Raw genomic sequence first — 26,498 nt, forward strand, 5'->3', positions numbered from 1 at the left:
CATATAAAATATAAAATATTAAATCATAAACGAAGAAAGGAGGGAGAGAAAAACATATTGATTAGTGACTATGAAACCTCAATTCTTTAATGGAGGAGACACGAAAGGCCCCTGCATTTCCATCCTTGGATAGATATAGTGGAAGGACAAAGCTTTTGATATTTTTCATGTTGTCAAAGAGTTGAACAATGAATTTTTCGTGTTCAAAACTTAGTTTTATGGCGAGTGCATAATCGAATTGATCAGGTCAAATAAAGTTACACCTAATACTACAATTTTCAGTGTGCGTATCCTTGAGTGATCCATGATTAATTATTAATTAATATATAACTCAAATTGGTTCAGTATAACAATGCAGGTAAGTTTTTACTGATATTATCATATACTAAAAAAAAGTTCAACGGTATCTACGCACACTTAAAACAGTTCAAATACAGAGCTTACTAAAACGACGATGACAATAAATTAAATAAATTATGTCACAAATTAACAACAAAACGATGTCTTCCAAATAAAAATCAAATCAAATACTACAAAATCTCCATTAAAATCATTTTTGTAACTAAAGTTCGTTTTTTCGTTTCCTTTGCTACCAAACATTGACCGGAGTAAGGGCGCAAACTGCTGGTAATTGTGAGAGTATCTTGAGAAAGATCAGCTTCCGACTGCCACATTAGAATTGACAGTCTATATATCATTACGTGTACAGGGGATCAACTACGTTTCCGAATCCATAAATCATCTGACTACTTCTCAAAAATGCATCTCTAAGACGAAACCGGTGTCTCTGCATCTTTTCAGTTCACAGGGAAGTCTAACATATCACACTGAGGCGGATCTGGGTTAGTGATATCCCCCCCTTCCTCTTCCCCTTCCACGAAAACCCCTTCCTCTGCCTCTACCTCTTGAACTTCTCCCTCCATATGATAGTCCTTGAAAAGCTCTATCAACGAGCTGGTTCTGCATGCTACCACCTCCCCGACCCTTCTTTGGTCCAGAACTACTGGAACCATTAATAGCACCAGCAGGTCGTTTTACTCTGAGGATAAAGAAAGGGACAAAACTAAGGTAAGATGAGAAAGTCTATGAAAAGGTAGGTAGTGACCGTCCTAAAAGAACATAAGCCTCTGCTAAATCTTCCAATATTGAATGAAATTTTGAGTAAATAACTAACAATAACAGTCGGCAAATAACAAATGACGGGTAAATCAAAAAAAGCTTAGAGTTCAAACAATTAACACTCGAGACCTAAAAGCATCTTGGGATGATAGACAAACAGTAAGCCAAGAAGACCATTCTTTTTGTACTAGTTTATGTCTTGGGTCATGGTTTTTGTGCTATATTAAAATAGTGCTAGAATAGTTTAGCATGACACCAAAATCATATACAAATGTAAAATGATATCAGATGATTGAATTACTTAAAACCGAGCATCAAAGTGGCTACAAAGAAAAATAGAATTCCATAATAACTAGAGGCTTATTCTGGGGATAGCAGTTAGCTTTTCTGACCACCGATAAATGTGTTAAAACTGCAAATCAATCAGAATGAAACACTATGCATGGGCTGAAGGAAGACAGTTTTCATATGTAACTTGCCTATTATAAATGAAACCTGGTTTGAGTTGTATCACTATAAGTATTGATTGAATCCAAATCAATGTTATTACTAAAGCAGGGGTGGGGGGTTTATACTCGACATCTCATTTCACTAATGTGATATATATTATATATCACTTTGCATCCAGTTAATAATCCATGCAACAATATTAATTATGAGACCAAATTAGTCAGATAAACTTAGTGTAACCACACCCTCTTTCTGTTTAGTAGTTCAAACAATAACATACCCAGTTGAAGTTGCAGTCGTTGGTGTTGTAGATTTCACAACTTCCTTCCAAGAAAGGTTGATTTTTTTGTCCCCGATGAATGAAGGTGTTTTTGCATGTAATGGCTGAGTAATCATAGATAACAGTTGATTCAAGACAGTCTCGCATAAGCAAATTCAAAATGTATTTCTATGTCTTAAAATTCAGTTTAATTACCTGTGCCATAGACAGTATATTATTGCAAGTCCTCAGCCCTGTAGTAGTATTCTGCTTTTGAGCCTTCTGCAGAACCCAAAAGATTTTACTGCTCAAATAGTGCATCATTAAGTCGCATTTTAAAAACATTTTGATAGAACCTGGAGAATGCACTCACGATTTTTTCCTTTTCTTCATCAGATTTAGCAGCAGCAAATGCTTTATTGTGCTCCACCATCCCTTGAGTTAATTTCTTAATGGTAGCCCTAGCAAGCTCTTCAACACAGTTTAACCTGAATCAAATACCAAAGAAGATAAGTGAATTCAAGACTTGAAGGAATGCAAGCACAGTAGGGGTGTCAAATAAGCGGGTTGAGCTGAGTTTTGACGGATAAAAACAGGTTGTGTTAAGAAATGGATGGGTCAATAACCCACCCAAAGGTTACTTCGGCTGAAATGAGTTGGGTCAAGTGGGCTAAAACAATAGGTCATAGCCCAGCTGTTCCCAAGTTTTAATTTCTTTGATTTCTTATACAACTACACCTCAATCCAATATAAGTGGGGATCGGTTATATGAGTCTCCACCTTTTCATTTAAGCTCATGAATCAATTTGAGCTACATATCAGCCCAACTTTTAACTTTTGGATGAGCTGCTGGGTGGGTCAAAACGGGTTGAATTAATAAACGGGCGGAACATATTTTCATGGGCTAATTTTTATTTTGCCACTCCTAAAGCACATCAAGTTAGCTGGCCCGGACACCACGGTTAACAAAAAAAGAAAAGAAAAAAAAAGCACAGTAAATTAAAAGGATAAGTGCTTCCAACATGGGAGTTTGACATAATCATTGACACCACCCAATCAGTGAACTGCACACCTATAGCCTACCACAGTTAGCAAGGTTCCGATAGCTTGCTTAGGGAAAAAGTACAGTCCAGTAATTATGTCTTTCCTCTTCTAGGATTATATATATTTATTGGGAATATTGGTTTTATATACTTTTTCAATTGTGTTTATGATACTATAGCAGATCAATGAAAAGGAAAAATAATGGAAGCATACATAATGATTGATTTAGCATAGAAATTGACAGAAACCTCTAGGACCCCCCTCTCTCCACTCATCTCGTTCTCTCTCACTCCCCACCCCACCCCCCACCCACTGCACACACCCCCTCCCCACCCACCCCAAAAGAAAACACAAACAAACAAAGAGCTTCTTCACCATTCTTTAAGGTATGTGCTCCAGCTTTGCCCACTCCTCTTTTCCTCCCAATCCTCAACTGGTGCTCCTCTTTTTCCTAGGCCATTGCTAGTCTCATCGTCGTCCTCTTTTTCCTCCCACACTTGCTAGAACCAATTTGAATAGAAAAAATATTGTGCATTCCTCTCTTTTCCCGGTGTCATTGCTAGTATTATCTATTCCTTTTTGTACCTTGCACCTCCAACCTATGTTGCTCAGACTCCTTAAAAATGCCTCCGGGTACTTATTGGATCCTCAAAAGTAGTGCATTTTTAAAGGTATAACACGGGTGCGGCACTAATTTTGGAGAGTCCAAGCAACATAGCCCCAATAACTATGAGCACTACCTGGAATGAATGTCTTCAATTACGAATAAGCTCTATAGAGCAAGACAAAACACAAACTATGATCAAGCTTTTTTCAGTAAGTTATTTCTTCCTGGGCTGATTGATAACTAACAAAATCACTATAATCTACTGCAGTTGAACCACCTTTCTCAATATTGTGAGGTCTAACTATCAAAAGTCAAAGATAACCTTACTTAAGATGGCCTACATTTTAACATTATGACCACTTAGACCTGAGAAGTTTTGATTATTACTCTATCCTGGCAGAATATTCCTACTTTCCATGCAGCAACCAATGCATACAACTTTGCTAATAGGCAAAATTAGTGCGCATATGACTCGGTAAAAAAGAAAAAAAAAATTCAAGAACATTATAATTTTTTTTTAAATGTTAACTTTAATATTCCAAGAACATTATTTGATATATGCACTCGGTGCAGGATGAGAATTCCAGATCAAAAATTTAGAAAAAAGTTTAACTAACAAATTACCTCTCTGTGAACTCTTTGTAATTCTCCGAGAAGTCTTCCCCAAGCCTATCAGATGGCTGTCCAGTCACAATCTTGTAACCACATAAGCTATTGGTGGCATTTGGCGCCTATCCGACAACAAATAAGTGGTGAGAACTCAATGTGCAGATACACAATATGTATCCAAGAGAAAGACGTACCTTGTGAGCTAAATGGTGAAAAGTATACAGCAAACACTCAACATAAGTAAAGTTCATCTCTTCTCCCGCTTTTCGACGAGGCATATATTTCTAAAAGAGAATAAAAAGTTTCATAAGGAAAATGATTAACTGCAAAGGTTTATCTTTCAAATAGTTCAAATTCAAAAGTTCACCTTGTTCATGGAACAATATAAGGTAGAGTTAATATATATATGGATCTAGGAGTAACATTTAGAATATATAGAGGTTAATCAACCCTACAATTTTCTGCATGTATAAAGATGCCTCTAACCAGAACTGAGGAAAACTAAATACTTGCCTTCAATAGTTGAACAACAGAGGGAAGGATCTGTCTCGAATCTTGAGGAATTGTATAGGGTGCACTCTCTGCGAGGTTTTTGAGCAGGTCTACCTTCCGTTCTTCAGGAAGCTGATGACAAAAATAGGTTAGAACAATTGTTTGAACTACCAAAAGAACAAATTAATATCCACAACAACAAAGAAAGATTGTTTTTTTATAATTTTTCTTTGACAAATTAGCTTCTTATTTGAAACAATACTAGATAAATATGTTTCAAACACTTAAATTATACCCAATGCGATAGCTACATTTCATAGCAGATAAGGGAACCAAATAAGTATTATGCTACAATACAAGGAATTCAGGTATTACCTTGTCAAATACTGGGAAAATATGTTTATTCAAATAATTTAGAAATTTGCTATTTGAGGCACCCCTCTGCATGAAACATAGAAACCGTTAGGCATGATAATTTGTATTAAGCACTGAAAAAGTAATGAAGTACTTAAAAATAAGGACAAACCTCGAAAAATGGAATAGCCATAAACAAACAGGCTATCAATCGATTGATGTGGTCTCCGTCTGAAACCTGCAATTTTAAACAATTCAGATGAAGGAATTCTTTAGCTGCCTGCAGATTAACAAGCGGACAGATGGTACAGAAGTTTACCAGACAAGAAGTTTGGACTCACAGGGAAAGAAGACGGAGAACATAGAGCAGAAATCTAATTCATTCCGGACGGCATATGATTTCTATTGATACAGGTGATGTACGAATTACAACGTACACCACATTTAGTATACCAATTTTAGTAATCCAAAAAAATTCAGAGGTTTCATTCATGTAGTGCTTTAAGTGCTACACGCCAAGAAAGCAGATACAGAGTGAAACCTCTATGCTTAAAGTTTTTTTTTGAAAATGGTAACGAACCTCTATGCTTAAAGTTTTCATGTATTAAGGTTTAGATCAGTTCTATTATAAAGGGTTTCAAACAGATTTGTTCAGCTCCAAGGCTTTTGGGAATTCGTACTAGTTTGGTTGATTTAATGTGTGAAATCCGGGACAGAAGTTACCCAATGTGTTGAGTTTATGGGTTTCAATCCAATGACAGATTGTAAAAGTTTTCACCCTGGGATGAAATTGCTAATATGAAAACCAACTAAACTGCAGTGAAAAGTTTTTATCATCCAACTGTTGGTTCTAAAGATGAGGATAATCAATACTTTCAGTAACTAAGGGAAATACATTAGTAGACAACCAACCAACCACCCCAGTGTGATGCTTTTTGACTGCGAGAACAACAGGAAACCAGAAATTTCTACAACATTCTAAAATGAAATAGACACTTACATTGAATTGTGCATCTAAATCAGCTTGTCCTGAAATGATCTCAATCAGTTCTTGCACACGCTCTTGAGGAGCTTTATTTCCAAATATGCTCAAACTTCTCAAAAAATCCATGAACATCTTAAATTCACCTCCTGTCACATCTTGTAGGCTCTGCAATAGATGCAATTAATCTTCTCACATTCTCATTGAAGAGCGTCGAGAAAATACAGAATTTAGCATCTAGGAATTTTTCCTCATTGGTATTACAGGTATCTCCATATTCTAGGAGAGAACAATCAAATAGTATGTAGACTCTACAAGATATCACAGGTAATGGCAGAATATCGAAGAAGCAAAGCTTCTGAAATGCAAGTCAAAATACTTAACAAATCTCCTCATTAACTCCCTACAGGACAGAAAGAACAGGAGTAGAATATCTAACTACCTTCTTTATCAGATCGGTTATGTGCCTCTCCATTTTTTCTGGAGGCTTGAGGAGCTCAGCTTTTAGAGGAAATACCTGTAGACAAAATCATATAGCCAATTAGAATACATAAGACTTATAAATGGGTATATTAACAGCTTCCGCAGAGAGAATGTTGACCTTATTACCTTGTCTTTAATAAAAACTAAGGTCCTTTCACGGAGATTGTCATCCGACATCTGCTCATCAATAGTCTCAATGTGTTTAAAAAGAGCTGTCAATGAAGCTACAGGAACAGAAAGAAAGTCAAATTGCCTTAATAACAGAGCAGCAATTCTATCAGAAAAAATTGTCCCAGTTAAAGCATCATGAAAAAATGACGGAAAATGAATTAGCAGAAGGCAAAGCAATGAGTGATTGAAAAGTTTCATAGCGAGCATGCTAATTCTACTGCAGAGCATCCTTTCTTGGATTGCTTATCTGTTAACCTTGCAAACCCTTCAGGCATTCTTCTCCCTTCTAAGCCTCTAACCTCCTCTCTTTCTCCCTCTACCTCATCAATGTGTACAATAACAACAACAAACCCAGTGTATGCCCAAAAGCGGGGTCCAGGAAGCGTAGAGGTACACAGAGCTTATCCGTACCTCGAGGAGGTAGAGAGGCTGTTTCCGGAAGATCCTCGGCTCGAAAATAAACTATGAAGAAGCAGGAAAGGATCTCACACCTCTGACTATATGCTGCTCTAACCTCTCTTCAATCTCAGACTTCAAGATTGCATAATGGACTATGGGTTGAATACCATGCAACCTTATGAAGAAGAAGTGTGTACGTAATATATGTATATAAGATTCTTTTTGGCTTGATTGTGGTTATTCTCTTCCTTTACTTAGGGTTTTCTTCTTTCTTCTTCGGAATAAAAGGAACAGCAGTTCAAAAAATTTGCACCCAAGATTCCAAAATTTTCATGAAGATATAGGTTACAGACTCCAAAAAATTGATATGAGAAGCATCCCATACCACTTTTTCACTAATTAAGGACACACCACGGGAATTGGAATCAGAGTTGTAAAAAATAGGCTACATACTAATTCTCATCTAAGCACTATTACAACTGCTCACACAAACATATCATGACATCCATGCCTTACCTTTTAAATTCATAAAAGATGATTTCTTACTTTTCTCGTTTTTTCCCCTCTTTTGATGAAGTGGATTTCATAGATTGTATTTTAATCCAGATAATTATGGGGATAAGATGATGCTAAATTTCAAGCAAAACAACTTGCATAGTACTTTAGGGTGTTGTCAGAGGCTTGTTTGAAGTGAGCTTAAACCCTGAAGTTAGATGCAACATAGGAAGAGTGCTTCGCCTCACCTAGACAGTGGTTTATCATTTACTTTAGGCACCAAGCTGCTAAGGCTTACATCTCATTAACAATGGCAATGTTCGGAAGAAGGCAGAACTACATATCAACTATTTCACCTAATTATACTTTTTTCAATTCTTTTGTCCAAATAATTATCGTGTGTTCATGTAAAGGGGGTTTTCAGTACTACTACCTAAGTACTGGTCTATAATACTAAGTTGTTACCTATTCAAAGAAAAAAAATTATTGTGTGTTCATTGTTAATACTTACTATTCCTTTATTAAGGGTATTCCTTCAAGATATAGAAGGAACATGTCTTCTCAGTTTGTACAATTTTTGGTACCTCGGGATGTGTTGTTAATTATCTTCACTTTCTTATCAAAAAAGTTGTTATGATTTACATGTTATTTGGGGAGTTCTCAACATTTGCGCTTTCTACATTAAAGCAATAAAGCCTGCACTTTATGCTTAAAATTCCATTAGAATTTAATACTTTTTTTAGTTTTCATGTTGGTACCCTTAGCATACGGAAAGGATCTTTAATCCATCTGCTTTTACAAATGATCCCCAGCTAGAGAAAGTGTCTTAGTTTTGCAGAGAAGCCCCGATATACACGTGAATACAAGAAAATGGATGACTCACAAAAGGGCATGGCTTTTAAGAATGACATCCAATCATCTAGACTTACAGGGACCTCGTGGGTGCACCAAGGTTGACTCAAAACCAAAGATAAAGCCCTCTGTTCTGGATCTTTAGGGAAGGATCGATTCACAGGGAGATATATATATTCAGCTCATTAAAGGGAGGCTGAAACCTTAGAGTTCAATGGAAGAGAGAACTTCAATCTCTTCAGCTTCCAAACGAATGACTATAGCTTAACCTAATCCTTATGAAGCTATGAAACATAAATCATATTCTAGAATAATAATGAAAACTACTAAAATATAATTAACCAACAAATAAATCTACTTTAAAATATAATTAAATACTTAATTAATTGACTTCCCCGCATCCACAACACCCTCTGGTCACCATATCAAAAGTTTATCGAAGGAGGGAAAAAGACGAGTCATCTAGGGTACAAATTCATTTCTGGTAATTTTTTAATAACAGTAAGGTAAAAATTCATTCTCTAGTCCTTCAAATGCTCTTTATTCCTTTCAACACAAAGTACCCACATAACTACATCCCTGCGGAGATCTTCCTCCTTTTGAAAGAACAAATGTGCACTACATCCTTCAGCAGTGTCGTACTGAAGTATAAATATTTGTCTGTAGCTGACATATCCACCTAGCTAACACTTAAGCTCTTATTTAAGCTAATTATAAATTTGGACAAAAACATATTTCCTAGAAGGATTTAATCAATAAAATTCCTATCTCAGATAAGTGTAATAAAAAGATGCATTTTAATATGGCATACCTATGGCTGCAAAATCCTGGAACTAGTAGCTTAATCAAGGTATATATAATAGAACAATGGTAAACAGTTGCCCAGGTATTGACCAGAAGAGCATGCTTGTTAATGCCTAATGGTGCATCAAATGCAACATATAATGTGCACTGCAGCAATAAATTTGCTGATTTATTCCAATGTAGCCAACGAAACATTGTTAAGTGACTCACAAGGGATGAGTTGCTTGTCTTCTTATATGGTTTTGGGCAATCTCACTTCACACTTCATGAGCCAGCTTTTGGGGTTGATTCGGCTCAAGGTTCAATTTCTTCACATAGTATAGATCCATCCTTATTATTGGTTCAGGCAATGTTGCGCCCCCATGTTATCATCACCATGCTCCAAATGTCAAAATCTGGGCTTGCAGGGGTGTAAGTGTCCTACAGTGGATGAGGGATAGGATGTTTGTCTCCTTGAACGATCTTAACAATCCTCACCTCATAAGATAGCTTATAGGGCTGGGCCCAAGGTCCATTTTCTTCACACAACAAATGTTCAAGGTTATGGCATTTTACAGAGTAAGTTAAAGACAATACACCTACCAAGGCACTATACAAGAAACACTGAAACAGTGGTACCAAACAAAACATCCATTGTTTTCGTAGACCAGGCTTTAATGCATCTATTGTTCTACCTTTTTGCTAAGAGAGTGGTACCAGGAAACATGAAATAGCATCCACCAGAAGAAAGAAAGTGCAGTTTGATAAGTTCAGCAATTTAATTTCTTAACTCAGTTTAAGTTGAATTTAGTTACAGAAAAAACCTATGTGCATTGGTTTCAATGTCAGTGGGAAAGAATCTACATACCTTCTACGTCTTGCCTTAACAAGGACAAAAGGGCTTTGTTTACTGCATCACGTTCCACATTTTCCTCTGGAAGAATAGAAAGATAGAGAAGTCAGGATCACATATCTTTCCTCATAATCAACATTTCTTGATGGAAAGACTAAGAGATTTCTATACCAGCAGTCAGGAGTTGAACAAGTATGTCAACAATTTTCGAAAGATGCTCGGGTGTGTCTTTGCAAAAAAGAGGAAGTCCACGAATGGCTTGCACTCGAACCTGCAAGCAGTAATTGGTCAAACAAAGCTCAAAGATCCCATCAAGAGACATCAACGTTACAAACTTCTAGTCTCATTTATGCCATAAGTACTGTTAAGAGAAGTCCTTTCTTTTTTATCTGTAAGCTGTGAAGAGAAACTTAAATCATGCAGTCGAAATGTTTATAGGAACTCCATTACAAATAAGATATTTAAACATGTTAAAAGCAGTAAAGCAAGACAGAAAGAAAAACCGAATAGAAACTGAAGAAAATTGAGACCTAGAAAGAAAATAATAATTACAAATGAAACCGAATTCTTGTATGTAATCAAGAAACAGAGAAATTCCCGAATGTAAAATAGGTAACAGACAGAATAAGGTCAATCTCATCACAACCTTTTCGTCATTACCTACCTATTTTCTAACCTAAAAATGAAATTGATTAAGATCAAGAAATACAGGGTTTCTTTCTATTTTATTACGGTGGTGTTCGGGCTTAGCTTACGCTTACCTCAATTATGTACCTGGTGAAAAGAGTACTGGTCTTTCCTCTCTCTTTATGTTTGTATTGAACTTCTACGGGATAAATTTTCTTAACTTATGTACCTTATCTTTCCACTTAAGCACAAAAATTAAGACAACAGGGATAGAACACAACAATAAACTTGCAGTATAAATATACACGTAGGATGGCTTTGAAAAAGCAATTATCACAATGTCATGATTTTATTTTTTTCCCTACTACTTTTCATATTCTCGAACCGGCAAACAACTATCTTCATTTCTAAAGTTCAATCATGAATTGATACTCCCAAATCCCAACATACAGCAAAAATATTCAGTTCCCAAATCATATGATTCATTAACTTCAATTTTATGAAGCAATTGAACACACCAATCGCTGCTTGTCGACAAAAAATAAGAAATAGAACGCTTACTGAAATGGCCAACTAAAAAAGAAAGAAAGAAATTTACAAATAAGCACATTTCAATTAACTCTACTTGATGTTGATATGGATAGTGATAGTGAAAGTGCTTCCTAGAGTAGCTTGTCTCGGTTGGGCTGCATTTAATGAGGCTTGTGTTTCTGAGGAGAATTTGATACATAAGTGTAACTCATTATATAATATATGCTACATGTGTGGAGCAGAACCTGACTCAGTCAGCCACCTTTTTATGCATTTTCCGGTAGCCTGACAGCTTTGAAGATATGGAAAGAGAGAAAACATAGATGCTTTAAAGAAAGAAGGATGACAAATTTGACAATTCAGCAACTAAAAGGGCTTGTCTCCATCTTTTGTATTGTTGGAATAAAACCGATGTTGTGAACAAGATGAAATGTTAGATTTTTTGAGCTCCCTGCATAGCTAAACGGATGCTTTTTGTGTATATATTCTGGTAATATGAACTATTTTAGTGCTTGTAGTAATAAAATACCTTAGATTTTCTAAATTAAAAAATCTACTTGAACCAATTTAAAGGAAATAACTATTTTCCTCATCCACCTCCAGCAATATGAATACTTTCTTAAGTCAGTCCTAGTTGCTATTTGCTACCTAAGCTAGTCCCACGCAACTTTGGCATCAAGAACAGATTAAGAATAGACAAACCTACTACAAATAATCTCAGTTAAAAACTGCAAGACAATTCACATCTCTCGCACCCATTCTTGTGTCTCAGTAGTATTTGACATGTCATGTGATCATGCCTAAAAGTTCCATTATTCGGAAAAAAACTCACTAAGGAAGAACAACAAATCGACCTTATCATAATTTAATAATCATAAGAAAAAGAAACAAGCTGATTAATTTGAAACGAAATAGAGAATATTAGCATGAGACCAGGATGAAGACACAAATGGAGAAAGGTCCAAATTGATATTAAAAGGAATTTTTTTAAAAAAGGCAAATACAAAAGACTGACCCCAAGTTCCTCTGCTTCACAGAAATCCAGCTGAGCATCTACAGCACGGACTGATAAACTAGGAAAATACTTGAAGAATCTGGGGATTAGCTGAGCTGCTAATTGCATAGCTTTAACACTGCTGCTCTTCGCTGCCTTAATTATATTCTCATAGTCCTCCACATTCTACACCAAATAATTGCACAGTTCAATCAAAATTAGCTGAAATTATTCTGAAAAAAAATATATAAAAACTTGATTCTATCCACCGCAGTTCAACAAACTTAGCCTAAACTACTCGAAAAAACATAAATTTGGTTGAATAAGCAACATGCTTCCCTTCACAGTCTTAATTTATATTCATAGTTCTCCACACTATACACTAAATAATTCCACAGTCCAATCAAACTTATCTGAAACTATTCAAAAATATATATATAAACTTGATACAGTACACCACAGTTCAATCAAATTTAGCTGAAACTACTAGAAAAAATATACAAACTTGACTCAATACACCACATGCTGTTCTTCACTACGTCAATTACATTCTCACAATCATCCACATTATACACCAAATAATGCCACAGATCAATCAAACTTAGCTGAAACTATCCAAAAATAATATAGAAATTTGACTCAATACACCATAGTTCAATCAAACTAAAACTATTCGAACAAAATATTTAAAAAATGGATTCAGTACACCACAGTTCAATCAAACTAAACTTGACTGAATACACCACAGTTCACTCAAACTTAGCTGAAACTTGTCAAAAAATAAAAAAAATACAAATTTCATTCAGTACACCGCTGTTCAATCAAACTAAACTAAAACCACTACGCATAAATTTGACTCAATAAACCACAATTCAATAAAAATTATCTCAATTCCGAAAAAAAAAATGCAGATTCAATTCAAATTCGAACCCTAGAACGGGAAACTGAAAAAGTAAATTGAGTTTTTACGTACCTGAGACTTGTCTTTAGCCTCGTTGAGGCGTTCGCCGTACTCGTAAAGCTTCTCGATAATGGCCTCGTCCGATGACTCCGCCATTGCTAAGCTTGTAAGTTTAAGCAGTAGAGACAGTAGAAGTGAAGGGAAATGAGACTTGGGCTGACAAACGGGTTTCAGATTAGTGAGAAAAGAAACGGATATATACACACAAGAGATAAAAAAAAAAGGCCAAATTAGGGAACAATGTTTATTTTTATTAAGATTAAAACGTGTGAATATTAAAGATATGTATTAATGTTTTAGATATTGAATACAGATATATCTAAACCGTAACATATTGCATTAAGATCTAAATATTAAATAATCAAGATTGAGGATGGTGTTGGATAATGGTTACTAATGGTTGTTGTTGTTTGTTGACAGTTGGATGATAGTGATATCTAATGGGGTGGTGAATGATGATGATGCTTGACTATATATAGTTGTTATTGATGATGGCGGTGATTGATAGTTGGTAGTGATGATTGTAAATAGTAGCTAGCGATGGTGACGATTAATTATAGTGATTGACAATAATAGTGGTCGTGGTTAATTGAAGATGGTGATAGTTGTTGATGATGGGCGGCGAGCAGAGACAAACACAAGATTTGAAGATAAAGTAGCTCCGTGTCTAGGCTCAAACTCACAGTGATACAAGATATACGATCATAGCTTCAACCAGTAGTGTACCCAAATAGATCTAATTATGAGAGTGTATAATTAAATATATATCATCCTTTCTTAGATTATCTATACACATATATACAAAAATAAAATAAAATTACCAAATCTACGTACACCCTCACGCTACCAGGTGGGTCTGCCTCTGGCGGCGATACACTAGTTGATAATGATGAGGAATAGTAGCGATGATTGGTGAATGAATGTAGAAATCTTTGAATAATATAATTGTTGCTATATTATATTTAGCGGTTATAATATAATATGAATATTTATAACTAACACTTTATATAAACGTTGCTAAAGACTTTAGCAACTTAGATGCAATAATATTAACTCAATTGACGTTAAATATTTTTGCGATAATAAATATTGTCAATATATATATAGCCACTGAATGTCTCATTTGCTTGTTATAGTGTTTACATCGTTAGTGTATTACTTTTTACGCTATCAAGTCACTTAAAAAAATAAAAAATTGACCAAATTCATCGGTTGCCCTCTAAAGTTGGCAACAAATTTCACTTAGACACCTCAACTAAGCGATATTCATTTTAGACACCTCATATAGTGTCCCGTTATATTATTTTGACACTTTTTTTTACAATAAACAAAAAACTGAAGGAGAGTGTAATATTCGTTGATGACATATGCAAACAACCAATTAAATGATTACCTGTGTTATTTTCAGTTAAAAATTATTTTAAAATCTATTTAGTAAATAAAATAAAATTATTATTCTAAAAAAAATCTCTTTTTTCATTACACTCAAAATCTCTTTTGTGCATTTTTTTTAAAATTTATTCTTTTCTTTTACTATTTTTCATATTTATTCTTCTTCTTTCTTTTTAGTGTTGTTTTTTGGGAAGAAAAGAGGGAGAGGAAGAAAGAAAGAGAGAATTAATATGAAATATGGGTGTTGGTATCCATTTTCCCGGCAAAAAAGTGGAGGGAGGTGATGGTAGATTTAGAAAAGTAATACAATGAAGTAGAAGAAGAAAAATGACTTAAAAACAAATTTGAATAAAAAATTCGACCTCCATTGAAGGAATTTAAGCTTGACAAAATGGCGGGAAGTGGTGGCTTGAAAAATGGAGAAGAAGAAGAGAAAACAAAATAAAAAATGGCTAAATTAACCTTTCACGCGCTATCGTTGAGTGTATCACACTCATTTTGACATGTCAGCAAAAAGTATCAAAATGACACAACAGGACCCTACATGAGATGTCTAAAATGAACATCGCCTAGTTGAGGTGTCTAAGTGAAACTTGGAGCCAACTTTAGGGGGCCACTGATGGGTTTGGCCTAAAAAATTTCTTAAATACATAACTTAAGATATCATAATCTCTAAAATTCTTACCATTTAAATTTTTTTACAAAAATCCCCTCTTGGATACATCCCTATACTGGTATACCCTCTCGGGTACATTCCTATACCCTCTCAGATACATCTCTCCCATTAAATAATGTATCATTTGCAATGTATCGAACAACCAAGGAATGTATCCGAGAGAAATGAAAATTCAAAATTATTGTAATTGAGGAAACTTTCGGAAGAAGATGTAATTAACCCCTGATGTATGAGATTTCTGTAGTTTTTCCTAAAAAAAATAATACAAATAAACCTTTTTTTTAATGCGAAACTTCTTTATTAAGCTTAAAAATAAGATAAATAACATGCTACAACAATTAAAAATAACCTCATAATTTAAAAGTTTCTCTTATACTGATATTACATATAACTTAAAACTATTTGGTGATGGAATCAATAGTTGGCTGAAATGTTTGAGAAATAAGATAATATGTCTTCTCAGTTGGATGAATTGAATCCCAAAAAACATACTTTGATGCATTTTTGCAGACATATGAACTTGGGTTGCACAAAAATGCACCTTCCAATAAGCCAGTTCCACAGCAGCCATAGTTAGCCTTTTCAAAATCTATCATAAAAAAAAATAAAAAAAATTAAAAGTATTTATAGAGCTGAGAGTCTATCAAAAACAGTCATTCAAGATCCCAAGATAGGCACAGTCTATCACTTCATACCTCATTTATGAAGTTATACTGAGTATATATGTTATTGTTGTAATTAAAAATATTTATATTGTAATGGACAAAGCGTTAACATCAAATTATATTAACTTACTACAAATTATTAATGATAAAACTAAAATAAGATTGTGTATTAATTAATAATGATTTAGTGATTATAATGCATGAATGAACACACACATGTTAGTTGTTATGTATTCATTATTAGATTTGTGAAAATAAGTTTTTAAGTTTCCATATCAAAATTAGAATTATTCAAAAGGAATCACCACACACTAGTAAGTTAAGTTATTGTCACTTGATCAGAAAGTCACGGATTCATAAGGTGTTAAGGGTAAGACTACCTACAGAAAATCAATCTATGACCCGACTCTTCTCGTATTCCACACATAAGAATTAGAATATACTCACCATATTTGTGGCCTACAATCATGTCCATCAATGGTCCATAGATATCTAAATAAGCAAATCTTGAACCCAAATTTGCAAACTTAATTTGCATGTCATTTAACTTATTTTGAAGCTTGGAATTGTAGTCTCTAGCAATGGAAGAGTAGAATTCAATGCAATTTCTCTTTGAAAATGCATTATCAGAGTTAAGGGTGATGACAATTGGTAAACAACCCATTGGTGGTAGACCTACCATGCCAATTCTCCTAGCCCCTTGATCCACCAATTTCTACACAAAATTAAACCAAAGAAAAGAAAAATCATTGACATTCTTTGTGGAACAAATTAATAAAAATATAATGATCTAACATAAAAGACTTTTGAAATTTGTACTGTGAAATAAGTTTCAATTTGTGTGGCTATAAATCATCTCATTAAAGATAAAATGAGATATTTTTTGTTGATAATTACTTATTAATATAGAAATGTGATATTATTTTCCAGCATGCTAAAAAAAAACGTATCACATAAATTGGGATAAATTAAGTAATGAATTGTGTAACACAACAAACTAAGACCTTGTATTTATTTGAAATAGTGGTAGTTTAAAAAAATCACAAATATAATGAAGTTTGAGATTTTATAGCAGATAACGTACACTTATTATTCATGTGGATATATACACACACTTAGACAGAGATACTGCATATGTGCGGATACATGTACACTTATTAATCATGTGATATAATGTAATTCACTATTAATTGTTACATGCATGCGCGGATACAATGTATTCCGCTATAGAGATATTATATACACATGATACACTTATTTATGCACGCAAATACAATATATTTTACTATTATTATGCACACAATGACAATATATTTCACAACATTTTAAAATCAAAATGCTGCTACGTTTCGTAATCAAGCAAATAAAATTCTCGTAATCAGGAGCAACTTAATTAATTTCTCTTTTTTATACTAACAAGTAAGATTGACCTCCAATAATAATATTAGAAAACTTCTTAATTACATCAAGTCTGATATGATAACCTAGAAGACAACATAAGAACTTACTATCAACAATAAAATCACACCAATCGTATAAAATACTTTAAAATTATATATTATCAGTGTATATAACTTAATTTTTTTCTGTATTCATAAGAGAAAAATTGTTGAAGTTGGTAACCAACCTGGAGGAAGAGTTGAACATGTTGTAACAAGAAGTCAGTGTAGGATGAGAGTGTGTAACTTTTACTACGAATTGGAAGTGTGTTGTAATTGACAACATAGTCATTTGTGCCTGCACTAATAATGAACAATGCTTCTTTTATCAAATTTTGTGTTTGCTCTTTCCCAATTGCTGCCTCCATTTTCTCTTGATACTCCTTGAAATATTCTATTTGCTTTGATAATGAGATCACAGTCTGTATATATTTCCACAAAAAAGAAAAAATCGTAAAAAAATTATATAATCTAGATAAATACTATGTAATGTAGGGGATGAAGGTAGGGGTTGTGGGATTTGTTGGTGTGTCAGTAAGTGAGAATGACACAATTAATATGCAATGTCAGTTGTGGAATTTGTTTTTTAATAACTTCTTTAATATTTTCCCTAGAAACGATGTTTTTCAAAAAATTTGACCAACGGAACATGAAAAAAATATGTTTTCTACACATCCTCAAAATTTATGGTGAGGGTTCGAATCTCACTATATTTCCATCCCATAAAGAGAAATGATGAAAGAGTATAGGATTAATGAGAATCAGATGAGTATTAGATGGTGGAGTAGTAAGTAGTCCTTCAAACTTAATTAACCAAGAGGTCTCGGGTTCGAGTCTCCTTGGGTACGGAGTCGCCTTTGTTAGGGAGCATTTTACCCCAATGTGAAACTTTTCGGCGTAAATCCGGATTTAGTCAGATTGTAATGTGGATACCAAACACTGGGTGGGAAACCCAAGAGGTCTTGGGTTCGAGTCGCCTTTATTAGGGAGCGCTTAACCCCCAATGTGGGACTTCCCGGCGTAAATCCGAATTTAGGCAGACTCCAATATGGGTACCAAACACCAGGTAGGAAGCCCAAGAGGTCTCGGGTTCGAGTCCCCTTAGGTATGGAGTCGTCTTTATTAGGGAGCGCTTTACCCCAATGTGGGACTTTTCGGCGTAAATCCGAATTCACTCGGACTCCAATGTGGGTACCAAACACCGGATGAGAAACCAAGAGGTCTCGGGTTCGAGTCCCCTTGGATATGGAGTCACCTTTATTAGGGAGCGCTTTACCCCCAATATGGGACTTCCCGGCGTGAATCTGAATTTAATCGAACTCCAATGTAGGTACCAAACACCAAGTGAGAAAAAAAAAACAGATGAGTATTAGATAAAATACACTGATTTTTGGTGTAAGGGGATCAAATCCAGTTCCAGCAGATGCAAAACTAACTCCAGTCTTGAGCTCTTCAATACTCAAATTTTGATCCAAATATGGAGGCACATATTCTTTAACACCAACATACCTAGCTGCATTAATCAAACACAAATTTAAAGCACAATGTAGCTGCATATATATATAGAGAGAGGTGGATCTAAGACGAGTTTTATAGTTAGGTTTTACATTGAACTCATTGCTTTCAGTTTAATTTAGTGGCAGAATCAAGATTTTCATTAAGATGATACAGAGTGTCAAGGGCTTCTGTGTATAGTATGTATACATCAAAAATATGTTTGTCCCAAGATCTATACATACATATAACTAGATGACACTTTTTCTGAATCCACCGACTCTAGATCCTGTATTTAAAATGTAAGTATTTTGCATTGATTAATTAGTGTCTACAAACTACAACAACATATTTAGTGTAATTTCACAAGCGAGATCTAAAGATGATAGAGATTATTTTCAAGGATCGAAAAGAAAAAAAAGAATTAATTACCAATGAAATCATTAGCAAGCATTCCATTAGTAAACCTTCCAGTTGGAACATGGTTTAGAAAATCTTTTCCATAAGGTGAGAAATTACTCTTGAAAGGAGTTGATATATAATTATTATTTCCAGGATCAGCTGTTGAATCTCCAAAAATAAAAATGGCAGAAACTAAACTATTCTTCTTAGATTGAGCTTGAATTAATATTGGAGCTTCCAACATGAAGAAAATTAATATAAGAATAATAAAAGAATATAAACCACTCATATTAACAATTTGTGATTTGATCAAGAAAATTTTGGAAAGTTTAAAGCTTCAATCTTATGGCTTTTGGTGACTTTATTATAACAAGGAGTTATATATATATATATATATATATATATATATATATATATTGCATGACATTATAAAATTGATTTTAGAGACAACCAATTAACAACAATAACTTAATAGCCGCTAAATTTATTCTTTTTAGAGGTAACTGATACTCTTTGTAAACGTTCCTAGAGTCTATATCGACACTGGAACCAATAAAATTAATTAATATTGATACAGACTTTAACATTCTTTATTAATATGATATTTATTACCGCTAAAAATAATTTTTGTTGCGATGATCAATGTTGCTTTTGTTCTTGTAATTGTTTGATGGACCAAACACTTCCAATGTTGTTTAAAGTTTTCTCAACCACCATCCCTAATTAATTAATTTCTTAGAGTTTGGTGTAAGTGTCAATACAATTATTATTAACTTGTCTCATAATTTATACTCTTTTTGATCACCAAACGGCTATTTATGAATGTGCATGCTTCATAAATATATATAAAAAATAAGTGTAACCTAATAACGTGCGTTCTAATATTTTGTATAGGAGTTTTTAGTCAACTTTCTATGAACCTTAATTTGACACACATACATTCATACACCCACACAATCATATTTATCAAATTAAGTATAATAATTCAATCTCACTACCAACATGGGTTGTGGTGCACTGGTGGGTGTGCTTCACCCTTAACCAGAGGTCTCGAGTTCGAGCCTTGAATATGGAGAAAATCCTGTTGGGAGCGCCACCCCCGAATGGACCCTGCAGAGCGCGATTCAGATTTAGTCGGAGCTCCAATGTGGGCTCTGGACACCGGGTGGAAAACCAAAAATAAATAAATCAATCTCACTGAGTATGTTGTTATTGTTGTAAGTATAATAATTCAATCTCTCATTTGAATTTTTCATGTTTCAAAAAGAGCCAATTTGACGAATGCAGATATTTGTACATATTTGTGCAATTGCGTGAGGAAAATATGCATCGCGATTGCGTTATTATAGATTTGAAATATGAAAATCATCGCGATTATGCTAACCTGAGAACTTTTCATATATTGTAGTAAAGTTGTCCTTTCATGTCATCGTGCATAATTGGATTTTTATATAATACATGATCGATAACTAACTTGATTTCATAGATGATCATTTTATTTTTATTTTATCGCACCAAAATTATTAAATTATTTTTTATACAAAGTATTATTATTAGTTCTTGATAATGGAATCAATAGTTGGAAAAAGTGCTTTAGAAATAAGATAATATGCCTTCTCAGTTGGATGGGCTGAATCCCACCAATAATACTTTGATGCATTTGGGCAAATATTTGACATGTGGTTGCATGTTAAGAAAAAACAAAATGAATAAAAATTTATATTAGTTTTAATAAATAAAGGAAAAAACCTATATAATTAGTTATATTTAACTGTCATATATACTATTATTACTTATACTTCTAAAATATTGTGCATCTTACCATTAATTAAGAATTTTCTATCATATATTTTTGTTACCAGATACACAAAAATAGGGAGAGAGGTGAGCGAGTTGGAGAGGGAGGCAAGTGAGATTCGTTTTGTATCTCAATACATGCGAATTACGCTAAATATATGTATCTGGTGTGATTCACATGTATATGAGATACCATAGTCCATATACATAGGAGAGTAGCAAGAGGGATAGGAGAGAGGACAGAGAGGCGATCGAGATTTGTCATGTTTCTCAAATACATGCAAATCCATTTAGATACTATGTATATATATATATTGTGTTTAGTAAGTAAATGAAAGTATTATTCTAAATATATTTATATACAGAGAACATGATATGTTGAAGGACTTCACATACATCATTAAGAATAATTTTAAAAAATTGTCCCTTATGTTTTGGGTAAGTTCACAATGGTCCCCTAAAGTTCTTAAACAACTCTAGACATCCTTTAATTTTGTCAAAATTGAATATTTTTCTCTTTTTAAATATTTATGCCGAGAAGGCTCGAATTTTGACATGAAGAACCGCTTAACAAACTCCAAAGCATTAATTGACTATAATAATGATTTTTCAAATATAAACAGAAATTTTATAGCAAAATTAGCCCGCGACAACGGTAGTTATTAGAGAAAATGGCTACACTTCCAACATGTGAGCTCATGTTTTCTTGTCAAAGTTTCCGTTATGTATAAGGAGGTAGTTAAACACCTGTCTAGTTTAACTGCTAAAGGAAATTGTCCTGTCAAGTTTAGGAGGATTCTATGTGTTTTTTCTTAAATATTTGACAAAAATAGAAAATACTTATTTTTTACCAAACTTAAAGGACCAAGATGTTATTAAAATATGGATCATTTTGAACTAACCTAACTGATCATTACTATCACTTTGAAATAACCTAAGGATTATTATCATTTTATCTACCGTCATTTTTAAGTAATCTGATGGCATAAACACTTCTAACAGTCATATAAAACTTAAAACTCTTTGAAAATATAGAATACGAATCACAATTATGTACTCACCGTATAATTTCTTGTATTGAATTATGTCCATAAAAGGTTTATAGGCTTCCAAATAAACAATTCTAGAACCCAAATTTGCAAAGCTATTCTGCATGCCATTTAACTTGGTTTGGAGCTTGGGATTGTAGTCTCTAGCAATGGAAGAGAAGGAATCAATGCAATCTCTCTTTGAAAATGTATCATTTGAGTTAAGTGTGATGACACTTGGTAAACAACCCAATGGTGGTAGACCTGCCATTGCAATTTTCCTAGCTCCTTGATCTAATAATTCCTGCATAAAATTAAGTTCAAATAATTAATTAAAGTTAGATTAAAAAAAAGAAGACTTGTAGGATATTAGTAGTTGAATTGGTCCAACCAAAAAAGACATTGGGTCATTATTATTTGGATCGAGCTAGACTACTTATTTATAACTATTTATTTTACCACACTACTTATTATAACGATGTGTTTTCACCATCATTAACTGAAGATAAATAAGTCTTACGAAAGTGGTGGAATCAAAATTTTCCTCGATATTTCAAAGGCAAATCACCAACAAAGAATTTCAAATAGATTTATAATGTATGAATCCTTGAAAAGATCTGTCAAATTTGATCTTAGACCTAATTCACACCTTAAAAATTAGCTTAAAGAGAGAAAGATTGTTTAAGCTTTAGAAGTAGTCCAAGATTCATCAGATTCGATGTGGGATATTCCATTCATCACCCCAACCCCATTTACGCCTAGATCCAGACATTCTTTATCTGAATTTTCACTATCCGGTCCAGTGTGTGCATATTTATAGATCGGGGTATTTCCACACCCCCGCAACTGTCCGATTTCTTGGGCCTGACTATAGTATAAAACCATGTCAGATTCAATCTCAATCAGCTTAACTCACACCTAAAAGCTAACTCAAAAAGAGAATAATTAAAAATTATCCAGATCATATAAAGAGTCGTGGGATATTGTCCTGATCCAATAAGGGATCATTCCATTCATTATCATAACTTTTCTATTTAAACCCAACTCATAATTTTTTTTATGAGTACTTACTATAACGTTCCATTTAATTAATTAATTAAACTAAGTATATAATACGAAAATTTTATATTGTCAACATATACAACTTAAATTAGTCAGACAAACCTTTAGGAAGTTGTGAACATGTTGTAACAAGAAGTTAATGTAGGCTGAGACTGTGTAGTTTTGACTACGAAATGGATATAACTTGTAATTTGCAATAAAGTCATTTGAGCCTATACTAATAATGAACAATGCTTCTTTTATCAATTTTTTTGTTTGCTCTTTCCCAATAGCTGCCTCCATTTTCTCTTGATACTCCTTGAAGTATTCTACTTGCTTTGATAATGAGATCACATTCTGAAATTCCCACAAACAAAGAGGAGGGGGGGGGGGGATTAATCATTGTTGAGAATACAAATTTATAATATAGAACAAATCTTGAACCGAAAAAAAGGAAAAATTATATAAATGGGCCATAAAATCCAAATAATTACAAGTTCATATTCAAATCCAAAGTAATTCAAGAAATATCCATTATCTCATAAATAATTACAGTCAATACCCCCCCCCCCCCCCCCCGCGTCATTAAGGCTTATAATTTTCGCTTAACTGATACTAAATCAATATCATATATTGTATTGGTATCATTAACGCTGATAATTTTGCTTAACTAATACTAAATCAGTATATATATACTATATTGGTATTTCTTATTTAGAAATTACTCATTAGTCAATGATATACTATAAGGTACCGTTGGATACTCTTAATTCAAAGACGAAAATTATATTACACCATATTAAAAGTACTTTTGAGTTGTTTCATCCCAATATATATGTAATTATGCAAGTTTTGGACAAATATATTATACTTATGAGATGTTGGTTATTCTTAATGATATTCAGGTCCTAAGGGGTAATCAAACAAACTTAGTTCAAAGATGATAATATTATACTATTGCCTTTGACCCAGTGAAAAATGGGGTTGATGGTGTTGGCTAAAAAAGTGGGCGAGAGGAGAGCCTTAGGGTACACTTACTTCTGCATCCCAGGTAGTTCTCTAAGTACCGGTTAATCACCTCCCTTGATGTTTGCATGAGATTTCACTTATTTTATGTCATTTTAAGCCTTAAGTAGTTGTTCCTCCCGCAATTCTTTTCTTGGAGGACAAATATAACATACATTATATTCATATCTAGGACACAATTGTAGGGTTGCAGGGGGTCAATTCCAGTTCCAGCAGAAGCAAAACTAACTCCAGTCTTGAGCTCTTCAATACTTAAACTTTGATCTAAATATGGAGGCACATATTCTTTGACACCAACATGCTTAGCTGCATTAAAATCACCAATATATATTAGGTCTTAATTAATCCATAGTTTAAGAATTAAAATAAATTCAATATTAAGAATCTTAAAAGTTGAACACATGGGTTTTTTTAGTTTGAAGACGAGTTATGATAGGATTAATTATATACTTATGCTAAGATTATTCCTAGTATTATTTCTTATTGATCGTTTAGTTTGTTCTATAAAAATTATAGCATGCATCGCATAATCTAGGAAGAAGTTGTTTGTTTATACAAATACCCTTTACCTTAGCTAAATTTTATCCCAAACTTATATACGCTTGTCCAGCATATACGAAACAACCTCCTAAAGCATAAATTCTGAATCTGCCTCAGACTATGTGACCATCTCATCTAGAAGTTTAAGTTATTAGATAAAACACACTTTTTTTTAATTATATCTATAATAATTAATACGTTTCAAACATAGCTCGAACTGAAATTAATGGATTCAGTTGTACATGCAAAATCCACCCTAGACCCTCCTTTTGCAACATTTTTATGTGTCATTTCAAACTAACTAATAAAAGTATTTGTAGAAAAATTACCAATGAAATCATAAATAAGCTTCCCATTAGTAAACCTTCCTATTGAAACATGGTTGGGAAATTCTCTTCCATAGGGTTTAAAATTACTCTTAATAGGAGTTAATATGTGATTATTGTTTCCAGGCGATCAGCTGTTGAGTCTCCAAAAACAAGAATAGTAGAAACTAAACTATTGTGTTTTTGAGCATGAGCTTTCAATATGAAGAATATTAGCACAAGAAGATGTAAAAGAAAAATATAAGAATATGAAAAATGCATTTTGATTAGATATGGATAATGAATGGTAGACTTCATAAGGTGTTATATATATATAGGTGGAGACTGGAAAGGTAGATCAAGACATAATAGTCATTCTGATATTGATGATTTAAACATATTTTGATCAAAAATAAAAAAGTGGTAAGAGAAATTATATATATGGTTAGTTAGGAGATAATTAATCCTTCAATCGATATACTAAATCAGATAAAAAGATTCAATTTCTTATCAAGTGTGTATATTATTTATAGAATAATGTTATTATTATAACAATTGTCACAAAAAAGTGTTTTTGAAGTTGAAATTGATCAAATATCTAAGATTAACAATGTCTCAAAAAATTAAATGAATTAGATTAGCTACATTGTCAATTGAAAATAATTATTAGAAAATTTTAGTAATTATTAAAGTTAACTACTAATCCTAATAATTTTGCAACGCATGAAAGTATTAGAAGAATAAACTTCAAATAAAAATATAAATACAATTCTAACAAATAAGTTTTTGCCTTATTATATGAGCAAGACAGATATAATAACTTTGTTACCGATTCACATGAACTCAATAATTTAAAAATGGGGAAATTATATGATTAAGCAAATATTCATTAGTTAATTAGTCATCATAGCTACAGTTTTAGTTAATTACCACTCGAGATCAAAATTCAGTGATAATTACGTGTACTAGAGTTTCAAGTTTGTATCAGTCGCACGTTTGTATAATTTGAAATTTGTATAATATAATTTGTATAACTTTTGTATAATATAATTTTTATAATTATTTAAAGTTCAGATGTTTGTTTTTGTATAAATTCGTTATTTCGAATTTATACAAAAATAGCTCAATTATACAAATGTACCCGCGAATTATACAAACGAGACAACTTAAACATTAATAACTACAGCCCGTAAATATGTAAATTATAGCTATGGAGCATAATTAAATTTATTATAGTGATTATTTGCGAAAATCATGTTGTTAACAATAACAACTTCCTAAGAAAGAAAGTGCATGCAGGCAAGAAATTTAAGAATTTAGTGAAGTGCAAATCAATGTCACTAAAGGGCCAATGTATATTGGTACATATATAGAACTACCTTAGCAAAGTAGAAAGCTTATACTTTTACTTTCGAATTTTCAATTTTTTTTTTACCTTTCCTAGGAGCTCCCAACCCTTTTATTCCCTTGGTGACTCGAACTCGCAACCTTCAGGTTGGAAGTGAGGGGTGCTTACCATTCGAGCAACTCCCTCTCGTCGAATTTTCAATTCTTAAAACCAACAAAACGAAAGATTTTTGAAAAGTAAGACAAGAATAATATAAGCGCGGAAAACTTAGTTATTCTAA

The 26,498-nt window shown here is 33.2% G+C and overlaps 2 protein-coding genes and 1 pseudogene across 2 annotated transcripts; all 3 read right to left on the reverse strand.

The window, feature by feature from the left end:
• Nucleotides 1-469: 469 nt before the first annotated feature.
• On the reverse strand, nt 470-13,253 carry LOC125810037 (apoptosis inhibitor 5-like protein API5). Its single transcript, XM_049489551.1, has 16 exons — nt 13,078-13,253; nt 12,126-12,290; nt 10,124-10,223; nt 9,968-10,033; nt 6,526-6,623; nt 6,359-6,433; nt 5,935-6,084; nt 5,107-5,172; nt 4,956-5,021; nt 4,602-4,712; nt 4,283-4,372; nt 4,104-4,210; nt 2,202-2,316; nt 2,045-2,110; nt 1,850-1,953; nt 470-1,039 (listed from the first exon to the last, which is right to left on the reverse strand). The coding sequence occupies exons 1-16, from the start codon at nt 13,159-13,161 to the stop codon at nt 844-846; spliced, it is 1,659 nt and encodes a 552-aa protein (XP_049345508.1). The 5' UTR covers nt 13,162-13,253; the 3' UTR covers nt 470-843.
• Nucleotides 13,254-15,451: 2,198 nt separating this feature from the next.
• Nucleotides 15,452-19,461, reverse strand: LOC125810055 (GDSL esterase/lipase At5g45960-like). Its single transcript, XM_049489571.1, has 5 exons — nt 19,164-19,461; nt 18,620-18,750; nt 17,426-17,659; nt 16,246-16,513; nt 15,452-15,722 (listed from the first exon to the last, which is right to left on the reverse strand). Exons 1-5 carry the CDS (start codon nt 19,420-19,422, stop codon nt 15,532-15,534), a joined length of 1,083 nt encoding a protein of 360 aa, XP_049345528.1. The 5' UTR covers nt 19,423-19,461; the 3' UTR covers nt 15,452-15,531.
• A 2,471-nt stretch (nt 19,462-21,932) lies between these two features.
• Nucleotides 21,933-25,152, reverse strand: LOC125810124 (GDSL esterase/lipase At5g45960-like; annotated as a pseudogene).
• Nucleotides 25,153-26,498: the final 1,346 nt, after the last annotated feature.

The sequence above is a fragment of the Solanum verrucosum genome, unplaced genomic scaffold (genome assembly GCF_900185275.1).
Source record: "Solanum verrucosum unplaced genomic scaffold, falcon-dt-bn FXZP01000281.1, whole genome shotgun sequence".
Lineage (NCBI taxonomy): Eukaryota > Viridiplantae > Streptophyta > Magnoliopsida > Solanales > Solanaceae > Solanum > Solanum verrucosum.